Source organism: Anser anser (assembly GCF_964211835.1).
Source record: "Anser anser genome assembly, chromosome: 1".
Classification (NCBI taxonomy): domain Eukaryota; kingdom Metazoa; phylum Chordata; class Aves; order Anseriformes; family Anatidae; genus Anser; species Anser anser.
Genome location: NC_139720.1, coordinates 158,861,197 through 158,885,149, shown reverse-complemented (window position 1 = coordinate 158,885,149; position 23,953 = coordinate 158,861,197). Strand labels below are relative to the sequence as shown.

General features: G+C 38.5%; 1 protein-coding gene across 18 annotated transcripts in view; it reads left to right on the top strand.

Annotated features, from left to right (window-relative positions):
* GPC5 (glypican 5) overlaps positions 1–23,953 on the top strand; it is a 778,624-nt gene that overhangs the window by 513,484 nt on the left and 241,187 nt on the right. Inside the window, exon 7 of one of the 18 annotated variants that reach the window (XM_083836993.1) lies at positions 6,438–9,664. The exons of 16 other annotated variants lie outside the window; for them this stretch is intronic. In XM_083836993.1, coding sequence (XP_083693119.1) covers positions 6,438–6,539 — 102 coding nt within the window. In that variant the 3' untranslated portion in view covers positions 6,540–9,664. Of the gene's footprint in view, positions 1–6,437; positions 9,665–23,953 lie in introns of those variants that run through there. One more of the 18 variants, XM_083836985.1, reaches the window with a different exon arrangement.

Here is a 23,953-nt window from a genome sequence, read left to right as displayed (position 1 = left end):
GATGTAGCCACAAAGATGATGGAAAGCTTTGCAGCAATCTCCTGTTTATAATCCTAAGCACTGTAAGAAAAAGTAGAGTGAAAGACTGTTAGTCCTTTTGCCACTTCCCTTCCACATCTTTGATCCTGCAGTAAATCTCCCTGCCCTTTGGCTTCTTGCTTATGCACCACCAAGAAGAGCAATCCTGAAAACTCATCTCATCGTGAAGCAGTCATCATGCTTCACGGCACATTACACTAGTCATTTAATATCTTATAACACCCATTTTCTTGCCAGACAGTGCTTAATGATAGCTCCACTTTTAAGTGTCCTGTTAAGCTCTTTTACACAGACCATGAAATTGTTCAACTCCTGCATTCTTAAGATTAAGCATGAGACTAAGTGTGATTCAGTCTTTGGTTGAGTACAACCTACTACTTCCACAGCTCTTCTCCGTCTGTCTGGGACTGCAAAGACGACATTCTGCAGTCCATGATGGGTTCTTGACAAACCACTCCCATCTGGGCTTCCTTCCTTCTAACATGAAGAACACTGCCAAAACCAGACTCTGTCCAAGGGTTTTGCTCAAATCTTTTGATTTTTTTTGGTGTGTGTGTTTACTTTTGGTAATTTACAAATTTACTAAACCATACCACTCTCTACAGCTGGCCATTTTGGATGCTATTTTTCAGTAAAACAAACAATCAAAAAAGGTTGTACCTATCAGGTATTTGTTAAAGTTACTTGTTCCTAGAAAGTAATCATTTTATGAATAAAATCACAACAACCCCATGAAGAGCTACAGGCTCAGGGCAGAGTGGCTCGAAAGTGGTGCAGAGGAAAAGGATCTGGGGGTGCTGATTGATGCTCATCTGAACATGAGCCGGCAGTGTGCCCAGGTGGCCAAGAAAGCCAATGGCATTCTGGTTTGTATCAGGAATAGTGTAGCCAGCAGGACCAGAGAGATGATCGTCCCCCTGTATTCATATCTGGTGAGGCCACACCTCAAGTACCGTGTTCAGTTTTGGGCCTTTCAGTACAAGAAGGGCATCGAGGCCCTGGAGCGTGTCCAGAGAGGGGCTACGAAACTGGTGAAGGGCCTGGAACACACGTCCTGTGAGGAGCGGCTGAGGGAACTGGGGTGGTTTAGTCTGGAGAAGAGGAGGCTCAGGGGAGACCTTATTGCTCTCTCCAGCTACCTGAAAGGAAGTTGTTGGGAGCTGGAGGTGGGCCTCTTCTCGCAGATAACTAGTGGTAGGACAAGAGGGAATGGCCTCACGTTGCACCAGGGGAGGTTCAGGTTCGAAATTATGGGACATTTTTTCTCAGAAAAAGTAGTCAGGCATTGGAATGAGTTGCACAGGGAGGTGGTGGAGTCACTGTCCCTGGAGTTTTTTAAGGAAAGGTTGGACATGGTGCTTAGATACATGGTTTAGTGGGTGATGTTGGTGGTAGGGGTAGTTGGACCAGGTGATCTTGAAGGTCTTTTCCAACCTTAATGATTCTATAATTCTATGATACATACTTGTAGCGTTGTAGTGCTATCTAGCTCCAGGCTGGTCCTGTGGTCTGAATGTTAGTCATTGTAATGCAGTAGGTTCACTCCTAGAGTGACTCTTCTAGTTTCATCCAAATAAGAACATTTTTTTTTGTCTGTTCTCCAAAATCTGCCATATGAACTAAATCATGTAAATTGGGGTGATTGGAAAATTAACTTGAAATGCACATTTTGTGCTTGAAATAATGGTGATCTATCATTCAGGTCTCTATGGTATCATCTCACCTCTCTCAACTGAAGTAGTGAGATGAAAAAAATTGCAGTCTAACAGAGGTTATTCTATCAGTCAGAACTTTTCAGATAACCCTTAATTGGAAAGGGTTGGAAGACTAGCCAATTTCTGTTAAAATGTAGTTACAAAAGTGGACAGACCAGAATGACAGGAAGACTTCCAAATGTAAATGTTTTGTGATCTGAGCACCCTGTTTCCTAGTCACACTCATTTATGTTAATAGAAACATGGATGGACTGAAATTGGCCTGGGTAGGACAAAGAGATCAGCTGGGTATAAAAACCTAAATGAATAAGAACACGTTTTTTTCCATTTCTAGACTAGGAATTTTTATCACAGATCATGGGATAGCTGAGGTTGAAAGGAACTTCTGGAGGCTATCTGGTCCAACCGCCCTACTTAATTTAAGCCGGATCACCTATAGCCCCTTGCGTAGGACCATGTCCACATGGCTTTTGAATATCTCTAAACAGGGAGATTCCATAATCTCCCTTGTCAATCTGTGCTTGTACTCCGTCACCCTCAGAGTAGACAAGCATTTTCTGACATTCAGAGGGAACATCCTGTGTTTCAGTCTGTGCCCATTGCCTCTTGTCACTGGGCACCACTGTAAAGAGCCTGGTTACATCTTCTTTACATACTCTTTTCAGGTATTGTATGCACTGATTCTCTCCAGTATGTCCATATCTCTCTTGTACTGGGTGCTCCTGAACTGCATACAATGCTCCAGATCTGGCTTCACCAGGACTGAGTAGAAGGGAAGGATCACCTCCGTCGACCTGCTGGCTATACTTTGCCTAATGCACCCCAGGATACAGTTAGCCTTCTTTACAGCAAGGGCACATGTCTGGTACATGTTCGACTTCATGTCCACCTGGATCCCACACATACTTTTCTACCAGGCAGCTTTCCAGCTGGGTGGCCCCTCAACATGTACTGGGGTTGTTCCTCTTGATGTGCAGAACTCTACACTTCCCCTCGTTGAATTGCATAAAGTTCCTGTCAGCCCATTTCTGTACCATGTTAAAGTATAGCAGCACAGAGCTCTCATGTGTTAGCCACTCCTTCCACTTCCACTTTTGTGGCATCAACAAACTTGCCGAGGGAACACTGCCTCATCATCCAGATCATTAATGAAGATATTAAACAGGACTGGATCCAATATCAACCCCTGGGGTACACTGCTAGTTACTGCCCTCCACCCACAATTTGTTCCACTAATCACTGCTCTCAGGGCCCAAGTTTTCAATCCACCTCATTGCTCATCTAGACCATACATCAACATTTGCTCCATGAGTATCTTATGGGAAACCATGCCAAAAGCCTTACTGAAATCCAGGTAGACAATATCTACTGCTATCTCTTGGCTATCAAGCCAGTCATTTCATGATTTCATCAACTTCATGTTGGTGAAACTTTGGTGAATCCATACTGACTACTACTGATTAATTTCTTGTCCTTCCTGTGCCTGGAAATGGTTTCCAGGATTAGCAGCTCCATCACCCTCCCAGGGTGGGAGGTGGAGCTGACCAGACTGTAGTTTGGAATATGAAAATGATCAGTCTGTTCAACTTAGTTTTTTCATTTACTATTTACTTTTTTTTTTTTTGTTTTTTTTTTGTTTTTTATCATGAAGAGGAATCCAGTAATCAACTGTGGAACCTTGCAACATTCAGAAAATAAGGGCATCCCATTTCCAGGCACTGATATAACTTTTAAAATTTTGTTAAGGTACACTTCACAGAAGTAGTGGCAACTATTTTGTTGGTAATGCAAATTAACATTAATGAATTAAATCTTATGCCTAATGGACAAAATTCCATTAACAAGTGTGCCAAGATGGAAGATATACCATTTTGTGGCATGAAATATCAATTTTCTGAGGAGGTATTTAAGAAGGCCTAACCCTTGAGTTAAAGTGGTATTCTGTGTTTAGGTTTAGGAGCCACCATAGAGTGGTATAAGCAAAAATAACTAACTAACTAAATAATCCAAATACATTTTAGGTATATCATCCCTCTTCCTCATTTTACATATTACTCTTGTAGATAAGTGCTAGTCTTTTAAAGTAGGTCTTCAAATTTTCTATAATTATACTTCTAAAGTACACTGCTTGGTTTAAATAAAGCAAAAATCAACTGGATGGTAAAATTATACTTTTCTTGTCTCTAAACTGGATAATATAATACTAGCCAGGAGAAAACGCTTCATATCATACATATCATACACTGATGTCCAATAACCTACAGGATATATTCTGAGTTTATTGAGTTGGGCAATAAAACTTGTAAATCATTGCAACAGAGGGGATATTTTTATTCATCTTGTTTGAATCTGATCAGCAGAATATCTGCAAGATATTGAAAGAATTTTTTATAAAATAGCAGAAATAAAACACTGTCTAATCCTTAAGGTGCTGTAAAAAAGAGTTCTGAATGCATCTATAAATGTTCTGGGCACATAATACAAAAGGGATTACTTTTCTCTACAGCACAATAAAAAAAGAGAAAATAAATAGTGTGAAATGAGAAAGAAACAGGTGAGATAATAAAACGAAGACACATGTTTATTTTCATATCTCTGGGGAAAACACTGGAACCCCAAGGAACTGCAGTATTACTGTGTAACAACAGCATATTTTGATTTCATAAGTGTTTTATATAGGCATTTTTGAAAAAAGAATCTACTTCAAAATATCCTGTTGTAAAGTCCTTTGGTAATCGGTGATTTTTAATACCTACTAGTTTTGAAATATGTCGATGAATGAGTAAATACTTACCTAGGACATGTTTTATTACCTGAAATTTATATTTTTGCTGCAATGTATTGCTGTAGCAAATAACTTTTCTAAACAAAGTAAATAAATAACTTTAAAAACAAGAAAAACAGTGAGGAGGAGGGAAATTTAATGTGCTATGCATAACTTCTTAGCATTTTTAGTATTTCCTTAATAATGTAGCAACTATATTTTAGTCACTCGTTCACTCATTGGAATATGAAATTAAATATGAGTGTACTTAAACTATTGTTTATACAGCTTTATGAAACAAAAACTTTGCTTATGAATTAAAAAGCCACCATGTGAGCATAGTGTATGAAAGTATTGAGAAGAAAATTGCTGTATATTATTTTCCAATTCTTGAAATGTCTTCTGACAAATGAAATAGTAAAAACTGAAATAATACATGCACAGCTTTTTCTTCTGTGGACTAAACTTCCTCATTTCTTTTGCTATTGTGTTTCTCATATTTATAATTAATTTATGTTAGTAAGCTTCCATCTTATGCTGTCTGATTTCTTATGTGAAAACTCATGATTTTTGAACAAGTTAAATAAATGATTCATATTACTTCTACATGTTTACAGGAAGTCTAAAAACTCCAGATGCAGAAAAAATGTATGGTACTTAGAAATTAGAAATCAGAAATAGAAAACTTCTAAATTCGATAGTTGATGAATTTATGAACATTTATCAGACAACTACATTTTTTCAACTGTAAGCAATCTTTCTTCTATGACTTAAGTTTATAGACAAGACTTTGTGCTGGATGCACTACTATATAATTTCATTCTAGTAATACTATGAATCTGCCTTCATGCATACGTAACAGATGATTGTTAGATGAATAGGTTCTGACTAGTCCTGTTATTTTTTTTTTCTTTTTTTTTCTTTTTTTTCCTTCAGACTTTCACGTAAAGCAATTTCAATTTCAGCTTTTCTAATGCTTCCAGATTGATCACACTATTATTAAGAAAGGAGATGGGGCTTCTCTGGAAGATTTTATCAGAAACTTCTGAACATGGGGAAGATCATTAATCTGATTTAAACTTTATAATTCAGTCATATTTTTATTCCAGTGTGAATTTACTACATGCAAAAATGAGTTGCATGTCATATTGACTGCTATAAATTCATGTTCTTAAAGTGCAGTATCAGAACTGCAAAGCTTTTTCTTCCAGAGCAATAGAATTTCTGTAAGGCAAAGAAAAAAAAATGTAAAAACAAACATTTCTGTAAATTCAATGTTCAAGTCAATCAAAACACTGATAAAAATAGTGAACAATCTCTGTGCTAATGACTAAGTTCTGCTTTACATCTACAGAGAAAAAGATATACACTAATACAAGCAGTAAAAGTAACAGCTGGCCAGCTTTGAAAATGCAATTTCATTTTATTTTATTTTTTTAATGGTCAAAAAATGTGCATGTAGTGGTACTAAAATGTACCCTGAAACACCGGTCATGAATGAAGGGGAAAACTGATTTTTGAATGCTCCTTATTATAGACTGAATATATATCACTAAAATAACAATCTCAAGGACAGGTAGACAGTCTGAGCTACTTCTTGTATAGCCTTCCTTTATAATCAAGAGGAATGGACAAATCTTAGGACAGGATGAATTGGTCTCTGAATTGTATATCCTTGTTACTGCGGACCTTAACACCAACACTTTATACAAACAGGACTGAGTCTATTTGTTCAGTAATCGCCTGTTTTATTAAAGTACCTAACAAATAGCAGACACTTAACACATTGAAAATTAAAGTACTTCTAGGGAATGATTTCTCTGGTGTCTGTAATGATCATCCTTTTTCTATTTAGGGCTTGTTGCACTTGCGCTGTATAAACAAACAGCTGGAAATAGACACTGCTTTTTTTTTCTCAGGAGACAATGATGGTACCCCACATCAATATGTTCAGAAGCTCACTGTCAGAAGTATCTCTTCAATATCCCGTTTTCAATAAACAGGCCAGGAAATATATCTGAGAATCTGTCCTCAAGACAAGAAGATGACATGCAAGAAGAGAGAAAGGTGTCATGATAGGAAGGATCCAGTAACTCAGATGGGCCCAGCTGTTACTGGGGATTGTTGCTTTATGACTCTTGCAGTTTATGGGGTTATAACCCCATAACTATACAAAATAACTACTGTTTTTTGCAATTGTATAGTTGCACAAATATACCGAAATTGCTGTAACAAAAAGTTTTATACCACACAATTGTACAAAGCTAGGCTAAAGCTAAAAAATTTGGACAATAATTATTTCTAGTTGTTCTCCAAGCTGACCAAGAAAATCCCAGTCAAAACAAACAAACAAACAAACAAACAAAAAACAACAGAAGTCATGACGGCTACTAGCATTGAGAAAAGTGTATTTTGAAGCTATCAAGCTACAGATTCTGACGTCATCTGGAGGCTGGGTTATATTATGTATTTGGGTCCTGGCTTTAAAATGAGATCAGTGAAAACAGTTGCACAACATTTTTTCCATTGTTAATCAATTATAATGTTTATTTTTATAACTATGCTATATTTCTTAGTATTTTGAAGTACCAAATCATTCAAAGTTTTCTTTAAAATTTCTTCTCTGTTTTATATCTCAAAAGATATTTAATATAAAATGTAAAGAATGTTGTGCCAATTTTCAAGAAGAACGTTGTGCCAATTTTGAAGAAGGGTAAGAAAGAAGACCCTGGTAACTACAGGGCTGTCAGTCTCATGTCAGTACCTGGTAAAATTATGGAGAAGATTATCCTGGGAGTTATTGAAGCTTACCTGGGGAACAATGGAGTCATAGGTCACAGCCAACATGGGTTCACGTGGGGTAGGTCCTGCTTAATAAATTTAAGTTCCTTTTATGATAAGATCACCCATCTAGTTGACCAAGGGAAGCCAGTTGATGTAATCTTTTTGGATTTCAGTAAAGCTTTCGATGCTGTTTCTCATAGATCTTACTGGAATAAATATCCAGCATACAGCTAGATAAAAACATCATACAATTGGCGAACAATTGGCTGATGGGTAGCACTCAAAGGGTTATGGTAAATGGGGTTACATCAAGCTTGCAGACAGTCACCAGTGGGTTCCCCCAGGGCTCCATTTTAGTGCCAATCCTTTTCTATGTTTTCATAAATGGTTTGGATGTAGGACTAGAAGTTGTTTTGAGTAAGTTTGCTGACGATACTAAACTGGGAGGAGCTGTTGACTCTGCCGAGAGTGGAAAGGCCTTGCAGAGAGATCTGGAATAACTGGAGAGCTGGACAGTCACCAACCATAGGAAGTTTAACAAGTGCCGGGTCCTGCACCTGGGAAGGGGCAACCCTGGCTGTACGTAAAGACTGGGCGACAGGATGCTGGAAAGCAGAGAGGGATCTGGGGGTTTTGATTGACAGCAAGCTGAATATGAGCCAGCAGTGTGCCCTGGCAGCCAAGAGGGCCAACCGTATCCTGGGGTGAATCAAGCATGGCATTGCTAGTCGGTCGAGGGAAGTGATTGTCCCACTCTACTCTGCGCTGGTGCGGCCTCACCTCGAGTACTGTGTGCAGTTCTGGGCACCACAATACAGAAAAGATGTGAAACTATTGGAGAGGGTCCAGAGAAGAGCTATAAAGGTGGTGAAGGGCCTAGAGGGGAAGACATACAAGGAGTGGCTGAGGTCATTTGGTTTGTTCAGCCTTGAAAACAGGAGGCTGAGGGGAGACCTCATTGCGGTCTACAGCTTCCTCATGAGGGGGAGCGGAAGGGCAGGTGCCAATCTCTTCTCTCTGGTGACCAGCGATAGGACCTGAGGGAATGGAGTCAAGCTGCGACAGGGGAAGTTCAGGCTGGATATCAGGAAGAGGTTCTTCACTGAGTGGGTGGTTGCACACTGGAACAAGCTCCCCAGGGACGTAGTCACGACACCAAGCCTGTTGTAGTTTCAGAAGCATTTGGACTATGCTCTCAGTCATATGGTCTGAATTTTTGGGTAGGCCTGTGTGGTGCCAGGAGTTGGACTCAATGATCCTTGTGGGTCCCTTCCAACTCGGCATATTCTATGAGTATAAGAATAGATTCTATTTTCATAAACTCTACTTTTTGGCTTATCTATGAAAGAGTGAGGGAGAAAACAGTTTGTTTTTTTTTTCTTCAATAAAATCATAGAATCATAGAATATCCTGAGTTGGAAGGCACCCACAAAGAACATTGAGCCCAGTTCCTGGTTCCACATAGGACCACCCCAAAATCAAAACAAATTTCTGAGTGTTGTCCAAACACTTCTTGAACTCCAGCAGGCTCAGTGCCATGACCACTTCCCTGGGGAGCCCATTCCAGTGCCCAGCCACACTCTCAGTGAAGAACCCTTTTTTTTTGTGTAATTGTCCCAGTTTTCTGTTGTTTGATATGAGCAAAAGCTTGTTTCTCTTGCAGCCATGTTGTGTGATAAGCCAGAAGCTTTTCTGATCCTGAAGATCTATGGATATGAACTAATTCATAGATCTCAATTAGTAGGCATTTCCTTAGAAGTGCTGTTGATGTTTGTTATTGACCTAGCATAACTATTTTAGTTATAAACAATTAATGTAGTAAGTGCTCAAGTATTGCACATATTCATTACAGTTGTTTCCTTCACTTAGATCTCATGTTTTCCTTTAATAATGTTTTTCATATATAAGCTCTATGTAGGCTAACATTTCATTGCTGCACTGTATTCAACACAAAGTGTACTTTTAAAAATTAAATTTGAGGATATCTGCTGACCTGAACTATTGCTAGGAAAATTAGATTAAATTATGATTGTATAAAACATGCAATTAATTAAAATGAAATATCACCATTTATCAAAATCAAGTAAAAACCTTCTGTTTCCCCAATTTTAGATCATATTTCTGCACTCTTTAAATTATGTTTCTGAGATTTCCCTAAAATCAACTCTGAAAATGAAAATTGAAGACTACCTACCCAATGTTATATGATTTTGCATGGAAACAATCAAATTATCTGATGATCTGAGTACTTTGTTTTCAGTAAAAAAAAAAAAAAAAAAAAAAAAGGCTTCAGTGTGTTGAAGAAGTTTATTCAGTTATTTCTCCAGTGTTTTTACCAGGACACTGCCTCAGTGTTTAACAATCACAGTTTAGTTCTGAACTAGAAATACTGCACCCAATCTGGATCTCTATTAATGTGGAAGTAATGCAGGAACTTCAGAAGGATATGTAAATTCAGTAGATATTGGTCATTATGGCTATTATTTTTTCCTGATTATGATGTACAGAGTGGTTAAGACCATGGAATCTAGTATGTAAACTTAACTTTTTTTTAGTATTGTGAATGTTGTCCCTCTTTAAATTGCCACTACAGAAGCTTAAACTGATTTTTTACCTAACTTTTGGAAATAGAGGTTCTCCATAACCATACACAAATATTGACTCAATGCTCTCTCATCCTGCCTAGATATTTTCTTCAGCATGGTAATTATACACATTGCATTAAATCTAATTTATTACTCTTGATGTTTTTTTCTACTGCCTGTAATTAAAAATAGATAGTAAATCTTTCATTAACTGGAATGGTTTTCCATTAAGAAAGAGCTCTGATTATGTACAAGTATAAATTTTGAGATTTTCTTTTGCATTACACCTACATGACTGATTGCATGGATTAAATTAGATGATATGACTTTAAATATAAATAAGTCTTGGCTATGTTAACTTACTGAGCAGATTTTTTTTTTTTTCCAAACAAACAAACAAACAAAAAAGGTTAAGATTTCTCAGAGATTGGTAGATGATGGGATATGTTTTAATGATGGTCTTAGTCTTCAAAAATCTAGCACAGAAGGTATTTACATGGACAGCCTTTTAATATTTAGGTCCTGGTTCAAGACAACACTGAACTGGACCACAAATACTGTGTCTGTGTCTTTGTGTAAAATTAGGTACTTAAATGTGAGCTGTGCAATTAAAAGCTTTAGAGTTTCCTATTCTTGCAGTCAGTGGTCCCAGCCAACATGGATTCACAAGGGGTAGGTCCTGCCTAACAAATTTGATTTCCTTTTATGATAAGATCACCCATCTAGTCGACCAAGGGAAACCAGCTGATGTGATCTTTTTGGACTTTAGCAAAGCTTTTCACATGGTTTCCCATAGGAGTCTACTGGACAAAATGTCCAACATACAACTAAACAAAAACATCATCCAATGGGTGAGCAACTGGCTGATGGGCATGGCTCAAAGGGTTGTGGTAAATGGGGCCACATCTGGCTGGCAGATGGTCACTAGTGGGGTCCCTCAAGGCTCTATTTTAGGGCCGGTCCACTTCAATGTTTTTACAAACTATCTGGATGTAGGACTAGAAGGTGTTTTGAGCAAATTTGCCGATGACACCAAAATTGGAGGAGTTGTAGACTCAGCTGGGGGTGGAAAGGCCTTGCAGAGAGATCTGGAAAAATTGGAAAGCTGGACAATCACCAACAATAGGAAGTTTAACAAGAGCAAGTGCTGGGTCCTGCACCTGGGAAGAGGCAACCCTGACTATACGTACAGACTGGGCGATGAGATGCTGGAGAGCAGCCCTGCAGAGAGGGATCTGGGGGTTGTGGTTGACAGCAAGTTGAATATGAGCCAGCAGTGTGCCCTGGCATCCAGGAGGGCCAACCGTATCCTGGGGTGCATCAAGTGCGGCATCGCAAGTTGGTCGAGGGAAGTGATTGTCCCACTCTACTCTGCGCTGGTGCGGCCTCACCTCGAGTACTGTGTGCAGTTCTGGGCACCACAGTACAAGAAGGATGTGGAACTGTTGGAGACTGTCCAGAGGAAGGTGACGAAGATGGTGAAGGGCCTAGAGGGGAAGATGTACGAGGAGCGGCTTAGATCACTTGGCCTGTTCAGCCTGGAGAAGAGGAGGCTGAGGGGAGATCTCATTGCGATCTACAGCTTCCTCATGAGGGGGAGCGGAGGGGCAGGCGCCAACCTACTCTCCTTAATCACCAGTGACAGGACCTGTGGGAATGGTGTCAAGCTGAGGCATGGGAGGTTTAGGCTAGACATCAGGAAGAGGTTCTTCACCAAGAGGGCGGTTGCACACTGGAACAGGCTCCCCAGTGAAGTAGTCACTGCACCAAGTCTGTCTGAATTTAAGAAGTGATTGGACTGTGCACCTAGTCACATGTTCTAAAACTTTGGGTAGATCTGTGTGGTGCCAGGACTAGATGATCCTTATGGGTCCCTTCCAACTCGGGATATTCTATGATTCTATGATTCTTGGTGATGTCAGGGGTGAGTAAAACTTCGACCTTGGACTTCTGGAGGGCAGACTTTGAACTGTTCAGGACACTGGTAGGGAGGGTCCCTTGGGAGTCAGTCTTGAAGGGCAAAGGGGTCCAGCAAGGCTGGGTGCTCATCAAGAAGGAAGTCTTAAAGGTGCAGGAGCTATCAGGGAACATGGTCATCCAGGAAGGTTCCAGAGGCCTGGAGACTTCGTAAGATAATGCGCATCTATAAGAAGGGTCATAAGGAGGATCCAGTGAACTACAGGCCTGTCAGCCTGACGTCGGTGCCAGGAAAGGTGATGAAACAGGTCATCTTGAATGTAATCGTGCAGCATATGTGGGACAACCAGGGGATCAGGCCCAGTCAGCATGGGTTCATGAAAGGCAAGTCCTGCCTGAGCAACCTCATCTTCCTCTATAATCATGTAACATGCTTGGTGGATGAAGAAAAGGTTGTTGATGTAGTCTGTCGAGACTTCAGCAAAGCCTTTGACACCTTCTCTCACGGCATTCTTCTGGGGAAACTGGCAGCCCATATCTTGGACAGGTAAACTCTTTGCTGGGTTAAAAACAGGCTGGACGACCAGCCCCAGAGAGTGGTGGTGAATGGGGTTAAATCCAGCTGATGACTGATCATGAGTGGTGTTCCCCAGGGGTTGGTGTTGGGGCCCATCCTCTTTAATGTCTTTATTGATGACTTAGATGAGGGAATTGAGTGCACCCTCAGTAAGTTTGCAGATGACGCCAAGTTGAGCAAGTTGAGGTAAAGTGTTGATCTGCTGGAGTTTAGGAAGGCCCTGCAGATGGACCTGGACAGGTTGGATCAATGGGCAGAGGATGGAGGCCAGTAGGATGAGGTTCAACATGGCTAAGTGCTGGGTCATGCACTTGAGCACAACAACCCCATGCAGCACTACAGGCTTGGGGCAGAGTGGCTGGAGAGATGTGCAGAGGAAAAGGATCTTGGGGTGTTGGTTGATGCTCACCTGAACATGAGCCGGCAGTGTGCCCAAGTGGCCAAGAAGGCCAACAACATCCTGGCTTGTATCAGGAATAGTGTAGCCAGCAGGACCAGAGAGATGATCACCCCCCTGTACTCTGCTCTGGCAAGGCTGCACCTTGAGTACTCTGTTCAGTTTCGGGCCCCTCCCTACAAGACAGACATCAAGGCCTTGGAGAATATCCAGAAGAGGGGCTACAAAGCTGATGAAGTGTCTGGAACACAAGTCCTAAGAGGAGCACGTTTCCCACCTCTCTCGAGTCTCTGAACCTCTAGATGGGGACTGGGAGAGTGGAGTCACTCCCACTGTAAGTGAAGAGCAAATTCAGGACCTCCTGATGCAACTTAAGAAATACAAGTCTATGGGCCCTGATGACATGCATCCCAGGGTACTGAGGGAATTTGCTGATGTAGTTGCCAAACCACTCTCCATGATATCTGAAAAATCATGGCAGTCGGGCGAAGTCACAGGTGACTGGAAAAAGGCAAACATCACTCTCATTTTTAAAAAGGGTAGAAAGGAAGACCTGGGGAACTACATACCAGTGATCCTCACCTCTGTGACTGGCAAGATCATGGAACGAATCCTCCTGAAGGCAATGTTAAGGACACATGCAGGACAAGGAGGTGATCCAGGACAGACAGCATGGCTTCCCCAAGGCTTCCCCAATCACGCCTGACCAATCTGATGGCCTTCCGTGTTGAAGTAACTGCATCAGCCAACAAGGGAAGACCAACTGATGTCATCTAATTGGACTTCTGTAAGGCCTTTTATCATGGTCCCACATGATATCCTAATCTCTAAATTGGAAAGACATGGATTTGAAGGGTGGACCATCCAGTGGATAAGGAATTGGCCTGATGGCTGCACCCAGAGAGTAGTGGTCAATGGTTCTATGTCCAGGTGGAGAACGATGACAAGCAGTGTCCCTCAGGGGGTCTGTCTTGGGACCAGTGTTTTTCAGTATCTTCATCAGTGACATAGACGATGGGATTGAGTGTACCCTCAGCAAGTTTGCAGATGACACCAAGCTGAGTGGTGCAGTTGATACCAAAGAAGGAGGAGATGCCATCTAAAGGGACCTGGACAGGCTGGAGAAGTGGGCCCATGGGAACTGCGTGAGGTTCAACAAGTCCAAGTGCAAAGTGTTGCACCTGGGTCAGGGCAATCCCAGACAGGAGTACAGACTGGGAGAAGAGCTCATTGAGAGCAGCTCTGTGGAGAAGGACTTGCAGGTTCTGGTAGACAAAAGGTTCAACATGAGCCAGCAGTGCATGCTTGCAGCCCAGAAGGCCAGCTGCATCCTGGACTGCATCAGAAGAGGTGTGATCAGCAGGTCGAGGGAGGTGATTGTTCCCCTCTACTCTGCCCTTGTGAGGTCCCACTTGGAGTACAGCATCCAGGTTTGGGGCCCCCAGCTTAGTGAAGATGGGACCTGTTAAAGTAAGTCCAGAGGAGGGCTACAAAGAGGATTAGAGGGCTGAAGCACTTCTACTATGAAGAAAGGCTGAGAGAGTTGGGGATGTTCAGCCTGGGGAAGGGAAGGCTCTGGGGAGACCTCATTGTGGCCTTTCAATACTTCAAGGAGTCTTATAAAAAAGATGGAGAAGGACTCTTTACTCAGGTAGATAATGATAGGACAAGAGGGAAGGGTCTTAAACTAAAAGAGGATAGATTTAAACTAGACATTAAGAAGAAATTATTCACTGTAAGGGTAGTGAGGCACTGGAACAGGTTGCCAAGAGAAGTTGTGGATGTCCCATCCCTGGAGGTGTTCAAGGCCAGGCTGTATGGGGCTTTGGCCCACTTGATCGAGTGGTTGGCATCCCTGCCTACGTCAATGTGGTGGTTTTACTGTGCTAGGCAGCTGAACACCACAACCGCTCTCTCACTCCCCCTCCTTAGATGAGGAGGGGAAGAAGTAAAGGAAAGAACAACTCACGGGTTGAGATAAGGATGATTTAATTAAAGGGAAGAAAAAAAAATATTAAGGAAAGATTAACAATTTAACTAAACAATTTAACTAAACAATTTAACTAAACAATTAACAATTTAACTAAAGGGAAAAAAAAGGAAAGGGTAAAAGGAAGGGGGAAAGGGAAAACTAAACAAAACAAGTAAAGGCTATGTGAAAGTGCAGAGGAAAGAAATTACTCTCTACTTCCCACAAATGAGCGATGCTTGACCACGTCCTTGAAGCAGGGCCTCAACGCATGTAACCAGTGTTCGGGAGGAGGACAGACGTTTTCACAACGAGAGCCCACCCCTCCCCTCTTCCTCCTTTTTCCACCTTTCATTGCTGGGTGTGACATCATATGGTATGGAATATCCCTTTGGTTGGTTTAGGTCAGCTGCCCTGGTGATGTTTCTTTTCTTACATCTTTGCCCACCCCCAGGGGGGTTAGAGAGAGTCCTGATGCTGTGCCAGCACTGCTCAACAGCAGACACAACACTGGTGTGATACCATTGCTGTTTTAGCTACGAGTGCAGAGCACAGCACTGTATGGGCTGCTGCAGGGAAATTAACATCCCAGCCCAACCCAGTACACTACTGGACACTATTGTACACTATTGTGTACACCCAGTACACATTGGGGGTTGGAGTTAGATGATCTTTAAGGTCCCTTCCAACCTGAGCCATTCATAGAATCAATCATAATTCACAGAATCAATCACAGAATTCTAGGATTCTAGGATTCTTTCAGAAGATGACATCCTTACTATTTTGTATGTCTGTCTTCAGATGGATAGATATCTGGAAATGCGTCTTGGACTTTTCATAAAAGAAAACAAAACAAAACAAAAAAAACACAAGTGGCAGGCTTAGCATAAGTCACTAACTTTCCATCAGTTAAATATAGTTGTGATTATTTCCTACCAACGTGAAGTATGTCTTAGATAATGATTGGTGTCCAAAATCTGGATGCAATCTTGTTGGTACCTGTAGGAGGAAAGATTACTTGGGCCACCACATGACAGCTAGGAGTCAAAATATACTCAGTATTCTGTAAAAAATGCAAATGTTAAAAAAAAAATACAAAAACTATCAATGAACATTTTCTTTACAGTTCTGAAGACAATTGAAATATATAATTTTTCCCAACTTCATTCGATGAAGAGATGTAGATAGCATTATTTTTCTCTTAAGATCTGAGTATAAAATCCTTGCTAAGAAGCAGAAACTTTAGCTTTCAAAAATATACTTAGTTGCAAATTATGTTGTTACATAGATAGTTATACAAGGCTGTCTGATTCCTTTTCATTTCCAGTTTTTCCTCCTGTCACAACAGCTTTATAGTAGTGTTAAAAATTTACAACCACCAGTTATTTCTTGCGATCTGTCTAAAACTAACAAGAGCTGTAGTTTCATGACCCAGGCCTCTTCATTGCTGCATTTATATAGCCTTTTTTTTAGTATTTATTTTGTGCACATTGCTTTTGGGACAATTTCTCCTATGAATTTTGTGTTTATTTTTTATTGTGTACTTTTGACTTGAAATAAGAATGTTTATACCTCCATATTTCTCTACATAGGAGAAAAAACATTGAAATATGTAAATACACCTTTATAAAATACACAGTTAAACATAATTATGTTGTTATATAAAATGTATATTTATCATATTTAGTATGACATTTTGGACAAAAAAAAAATAAAATCAAGTTTACTAACCCAGATAATTTTGCCGAGTGATCATTAATCACATTTGCTATAGATGCACATCTGAGAGCTTTGTCACAAAACTAAGCCATACTATAGACAGTGAGCTGGAATCACACTGCCACCTTCACCAGGAAATTAAAATGCAAAATCATAACATTTGCAAATAAATAATAGAGAATTATGTAATTTAAATAAATCCTTGGAGGCTGATGGGGTGCTTACCAAGGAAAAAAATGTGGGAGACAGAAATATAAGATATTCTCTGAAAACACTAATTGTGCAAATGATAGTTACCCATATATTACAAACAGAAGGAATTTTATTGAGATCCTAATGAGTTAGGAGTAGTCTTAAGCTGGAAAAATCTGCCTTTCTCACTAACTTTCTCACTAACTTTTCATATGTGGAACCTAAAAAGAATGCTGACACAACAACTGTTTTTTTAGACAGTTAAAGGTATCTGAGCAGAGTGCCACTAAAGTTAAGTAACACACAAGGTGTTCTGGAAATGAAAGAAACCAATAAATGTGTTCATATTTCACTCAGTTACATAAGTGAAGACTTTCCCTTCTTACTTTGTCTTCTTCTTCACTTCAGTATTGTTACTCACTTTTAAAATCTCCTAGAATATCTCAGGAAAAGTAAATGTTGGTTAATGGCTTTGAGTGCGTTTTTATTCCCCCCCATATCCACTGTTGAAATGAAACAGTATAGATTTGTTTAAAATTCTCTTTTCTTTCATCTTTAATCAGATAAAAGAACAAGATAACTTGGAGTAATGCCATGAAAATCCCATGTCCAGAGCCAAAAAAAAAAAAAAAAAAAAAAAAGGCAGCATGAGACAAGGATATAAAGGTTGCTAGATTAATTGGTTGGTTCCTTAACGTTTTTCATTTTCATTATTATCTTTATAACATTTCTTTTTAACAAAGCTTCCTTTTGAATACTGTAGTCAAGCTATTATAGTCACAAGGACAAAAAGGTTGTGACTTTCTCTTTTATTACCGCAACCATATTTTGTCAGGAATACGGATTATTTTGGTACCATTCATCAGTCTAACCACATTCTTAGCTCTTGAATAAAATTCAGAGTTTTTACTGTACAGAAAAAGACAGAAGAATCTGAAGTTTTCTGATAACAGTATGTTTCTCTCCTGAGAATTTAAGTATGTTTCTTCCCAGTTATCTCACTCCTCTTATCAATGTGAGCAATTATGTAATTCTGTCTGCCACAGCCATACTCTGACAATACTTGGAATTAAAAGAACTGATTCCGGTTTTTAAAAATGATATTGATTATTATTCTTTTGATGGAATCTTTAGAAACAGATGATGTGTATGGCAGGTATAGCTTTCTTCTCTTTCTCTCTTCCCCAGCTTACTTGGCTAATTTACTCATTTTTTTATAATCTGATCATTTTACCTCTGCTTGTATGTATTTTTTAAATTAATCAGGACTGATCACTGCCGAGATAGCTTAGTGTTCATTTCTCTTCCTCCTTTTCCTTTTTTTTTTTTCCTTATTTATTTATTTCTTTGGTAAAAGCACCAGTAAAACACATATTTAAAGTAGATTGCTTTTGATAAGGGCTGAAAAAAACATTAAAGATACAGAGATATATGTTGCCTTCTGACACAGTACATACTACCATTTTTTTTTTCCCCAAAAATTTCACAGTTCTGTCATCTGTGTCAAAACTTTCTAAAATTTTTTACTTCTTAAAAGCTGCGGAAAAAAAAAAAAAAAGATTAAGTGACTGAAATTTAGCTCTAGATTTTACACATGATCAAAGATCCTTTGCACTAGGTCTGGCTAGGATGGTGTTAATTTTCTTCACAGCAGCACATATTTTGATGTGTTTTGGAATTGAGACTAAATGTTGATAACACACCAATGTTTTAGCTGGTGCTGAACAGTGACTGTACAATGTCAAGGCCTTTTCTGTTTCTCACACTACCCTCAAAATGAGGAAGCTGGGGATGGACAAGAAGCTGTGAGGGAACACACCCAGGACAGCTGACCCCAAACAACCCAATGGATACTCTGTACCATATGACATGGTGCTCAGCAGTAAAGCTTAGGGATAGTCTTTCCAAGGTAATGTCTTGGAGACTGGGCATTGGTTTGATGGTGGGAAGTGGTGAGGGATTGCCTTTGTATCACTTATTTTTGTTTGTTTGTTTTACTTTCACTTATTAAACTGTCTTTATCTCAATCCCTCCCTTCTATTATTTTATTTTATTTTATTTTATTTTATTTTATTTTTATTTTATTTTTATTTTATTTTATTTTATTTTATTTTATTTTATTTTATTTTATTTTATTTTATTTTATTTTATTTATTTTGCTTTTCCTCTGAGTTCTCTCCCCCATGGCACAAGGTGCAAGAGGATTGAAAGAGCCACTGGCTGCTGTAATCAGTGGAGATCAAGACAACAGGGTGGAATTTAATTGCCTAAATGTAGGTGTTCAGTGCTTTCTGAGATGCCCCAAGGTATCCTGCCTAGATCTAGCTGGTGCTCCAGAAGGATATAGGCATCCCACATATCTGCTATCAAATACGTCACACTCTACTTACCCATTTATCTTGTCCCCCCCCCTTTTTTTTTTTTTCTTGAAGCCTAAGGAAAAATGGATGCACCTTTTCTGAAGCTGCAGCTGGTGGGTACAACAGATTTTGTAGAGCTATTCCCCCAACACTAAAGTGGGTCAACCTGAATCTGGAGTCTTTAGAATCCATTGAGTCATTGAGCCTGGATATTCTTGTCCAATGCCACATATTAAACATGAAACAGAAGTTATGGTAGCTGATATCCAAACTTGTCAAATTACACTATAACTTATATTTAAGAAGTAGAATAGATCCCCAAAGAGCCTCTGATTTTAATAGATGCATAGATAGTTTGTGTACAGTCAACCTCAAGGCAGGTGTTAACATGTGTTAACAGCACAGAATGGAATTTGATCCTGTATGTTACTGCCATTAATCTGGAAAAATAGTAACTTTTGCATAGCTTTTTATTATTTTATATATATATATATATTTAAGAAAGTAATGGCTAGAATTACCTACAGGGTTAAAATTTACTTTGCTAATGCCTCTACAAGCAGAACACTATAGCAGTCTCTCTATTGCAATTGGAGAAAAAAGCTGCAGAGGATGACATGATAAATATACATCATCTTTGTCTGTTCTCTGGGCCCCAACGTGGTATTAAATTAGCACATTAGATTTTTGCTAATGAGATTCAAAGTGGAAGAATATCCCGGGCATCTGCTCTGTGTTTGACAGTGCACTTAAATCTGTTACTTTAATACAGCTGATCAAAATAAAACCTCTTAAAAAGGCAGATGAGGAGCATTGGAATTGGCAATCTGTGAAGGAATTATAATGGGAAAGTAAAATTTGCTGGACTGTTTCATGACTTTTTCCTAGAGAAATTCCACAGTAAATGTATGGGCAGGAGAACATAAAAACAGAACATTTTATCAGAGAAGATGAGAAAGTGGGCAGAGGGAATAAACTCAGTCATTAAATGATCAGAATAACACAGCTGGATAAAGAAAATGGTGGAAGATATCCAGAGCAGAGTTAATATATCTTTAAGTCAAATAAAGCACGTGTGGGTGAGAGAGCAGGAGTCTAAATGTCAAGTGGTAGTCCAATCTATACATGGGTAGCCTGATTTTGACATCCTAGGTACCCTTTAAAAAGCTATGCTTTTTAAAAACATCCAGAACTAATTAAGACATGGTTATTTAATTTATTTAATATTACACTACATGAACAACATGAAAAGTGAAATGTATTTATTGAAAAGAGCAAACGGTTTGGACCCAGATTACCCAGAAAGGTGGAGGGAGAGGTTTTTACTGATAAGGTGATGCAGAATTCAGTATATTTTTCTTCCAAATATAATTACTGACTTTCTTTAATATAGGCTTCATCTTTGGAGGGACAAAATTTACATTCTTAAAAATGCTTTAATTTAGTTAACAGGTTGTATGTTGTAGTCTGTAATTCTATGTTCATTATATATCACTTCTTGACCTTTGAAAATGTAGCTAATAACATATCTTAAAGCATCTTGCAGTAATTCATATATTTTTGTGCATGTGTCCTTGTGTGCACTGATAAATGTTAGTGTCTTATTATAAGTATTGCACTCAGATTTCATTCTCTGAAGTGTCTGAACAGATAGACGTTGCATTATAGTGCTACTACTGACATTTCTATTCAGAGCTAAGGCCACCAACACTTACAGCTACTGCTGTTCTATTAAATATTTGTCAGCGAAAGAGACTGAGGATTGCTTCTTTCATATTTCTTGTACATGCTGAGCTACAGTGAAGATGAAATGTCAGGTAAAAATCAGTGCATACTCCTTCTGGTAACAAAACTCTTAGCTTGCATACAGAGACTGTGGTCTTTCAAGAATATACTATCATGATGCACACCGTGATCCTTTAATTGAAAAGCTGTGTAGGTAGATAATTGGGCAGATTCGAGATATATCTATGATGTGTGCCAATTATGCATGGGAAAAAAAAAAAAAAAGAGAGAGACTTTACATGATAAGGGGGGATAAAATCAGTCTGATAAAATCATGGTAGACATAAATTTTCCCATTATTCCCACGTGAAATTAAAACTTGTAACTTTTAAATGAAGCAGTGCTGGCTGGTTTACTGCAAATGTTTTTGAATAGGCCCAGCAGGACTTGTTCACTTTTAGTGTCTTGGTAACTACTTTGAGCATAAATGGAGCTTAAATGAACTGGCACAATAGACTCTCATTTCTCTAACACCTGTAAAATTTCTGCTATAGTAGAAATTCTACTCTTCTGTCTCATCCCTTTGCTTGATACTACTGTGCATGACAGTACAAAATTCAGAAATGGGAGTTTTTATTTGTTTATTTTAAAATGTTGGGGAAGATGAAAAAAGAGGTTTCAGAAAGCAAATTGCCTAAAAATAGTAACTGTAATCTGCTCAATGTACTGCTATCCCTCTAAGGAATAGTTTGGCTTCCAACAACATACAGGATTTCAACTAATCCTGAGTGCTATTATCAATGCAGTCATCCACAAAAATCAAGCAGCAAGTTTATCTGTGACAGTGATGATTTGTGCCACTACTAATACTGAAGTTTTTAGACATAAATTATTATTTGGATTATTTTCATTATTCGAGTACTTTATTGATTTATTTATCTAGTTATCTGTTTATTTATTTATTTAAAATTTATCTCTCCATTCCCCTTTCAAAGCAAACATTAAGGTGTATTGCTTTTTTTTTTTTTTTTTCCTCTTTTGTCTTAGGGGAAGAAAATTGAATTTTATTGTGTGCTATGTCAGGGAAGGATCAAATGAAAAGGAAGCTAAAAGTCTCACTGGGACAGTTGGGGAAGAAAGTCTGTGTGAGATAGGCTTATGGGGAAATGGAACACTTGAAAGTCCAAGAGATTTGTTATGTTTCTCTCTGTCACAATTTTAAATATGTAGATGGGGAAAGAGTACTTTTTCTCCTAACCTGATGTTGTAATTTTTGAGATAAAGTTGAAGAATTTTCAGATGCCAATAATAATACATTTTGGAATTCTCTTAATTTGCCTTTCTTATTTACTGTAGCAAAATTCAGATACGGACATTGTGTAGTTTTGTGGAAGTTCCTATCGTCTGCTTCAAACTTCTTCAGACTGTCTATAACATATTATGATATAGCATATATTTCAGATGACTCTCTTTTGCTTTAGGGGTCCATATATGTCTGGAGCATTCTTTATGGTTAATGTTTATTTAGCACTAAGTAATATTAAAAATATTGAAGTTACTAATATGGTAGCTTCATAATTTTTAATAATGTAATACACAACTCACGATGTACGTTGTTGACATAAACACAACCTCTGTAACAGGAAACTAAGACAGTGGCAGAATGACTACAAATAATGAGTAATATTTTGGAAACAGACAAACAACAACAACAACAAAAAAACCCTATGAGGTAAAATGATGTTATTTGCTGTGTTAAAAGAATTTTGGAATCCGTTCAAAGTATTTTTGCATAGGTCCAAAGCAGTTAAAATGTGGTATTTCATTGTAATCTCTGAAATTAACTATGCTGTGAAACATTTGACTTCTACTAATGCCTGTCAACAAATTATCTACCCTTTCTTTGGAGAAAAAGAGAAAATTAATCATTCAAATGTAAAATTCTGCCGTTTCTGTAGGCTCAATTTCATCTCTTCTAATTTCAGTACTTAACCGAAGTACAAAGATGGGAACCCATTTGCCTTCCACTCAGTGATGAAAATATATACCTCTAGATTTTAAGGGGCCTGACACATCTGTGAGTGCTATTTCTTCCCACTGAAAGTAGTAGCAGTATTCAGGAACTAGGAGCTTTAAACTCATGATCCATTTAAACCTTCATAAGCTGATAGTAATGTCAAATGAAAATAGATGGGCTTCCCCTGGTCTTCTTGGATGCTCACTCCTGTCCTACACTCCGCCAGGTGTTGCAGCCAGAGAGACACATCAAAGAACAGATCCAGGTCAACACTGGACCATGCTGGAATTTTCTTGTCTGCTTTTACTGAGCTCATTATACCCTTGATAAGTTCCTAAGAAACTTCAATGCTGGCCCAGAACTTTCTGGGAGGTCAGTGATTATAGAGAACAAGAATATTTATGCCCAAATTATCTTGTTTGTAGACAACAACAAAAAAAGTTTTATTATTATTATTATTTTTGTGTGTGTGTGGTTGTTGCTTTTGTTGTTGTTTTTTAAATGTGCATGTCTTTATATTGATACAGTCTACAAAATACACAGTTGTAAACCTTTAGTTTAGCAAGCAGGAGCTTGCCACTACAGGGGAAAAAGCTGCTATGTTGTATTTACTTCTAATACTCTGAATGTACTTGATTTTAGAAACCAGCATTAGAAATATCAGACTTTGTAACATAGACTAAACCACAGCAGAATCAGTTAGGGAAAAAAAAGAAAGAAAAGAAAAAAAGAAAAAAAAAGATAAAGTGGGAGTGCATTTGCTGTATATTACTGGTTAATTCACACCTCACTGAATCACATCATCAAATGAATTTTACACAACTGCAGTTTCTCAAGTAATAGTGGGCTTTAGGACTTTTATCTGGACATTCTGCTTTATCTTTACAACAATATAAATGATCAGACTACCTGTTTGTAGGATGGATGTTTACTACAACATTTATTTATACTAGTCATCCAGTTTTTTACATCTAATGAAAAACAACTAGAAAAAATATTTGGAGAGAACAAAAATATACAAAATTTTCTATACCTAGTCATTTTTAATGAAGACAAAAGCTTATCGCTTATCTCTTGCAAAATTCAAATAGAAGATACTTCAGAGATCCCTTATCATACACAGTGCGAAGAACTGAAAAATAATGATCAAAATAAAAGGGGTGGGTTTTAACATTAACATTCAGTCTGTGTAA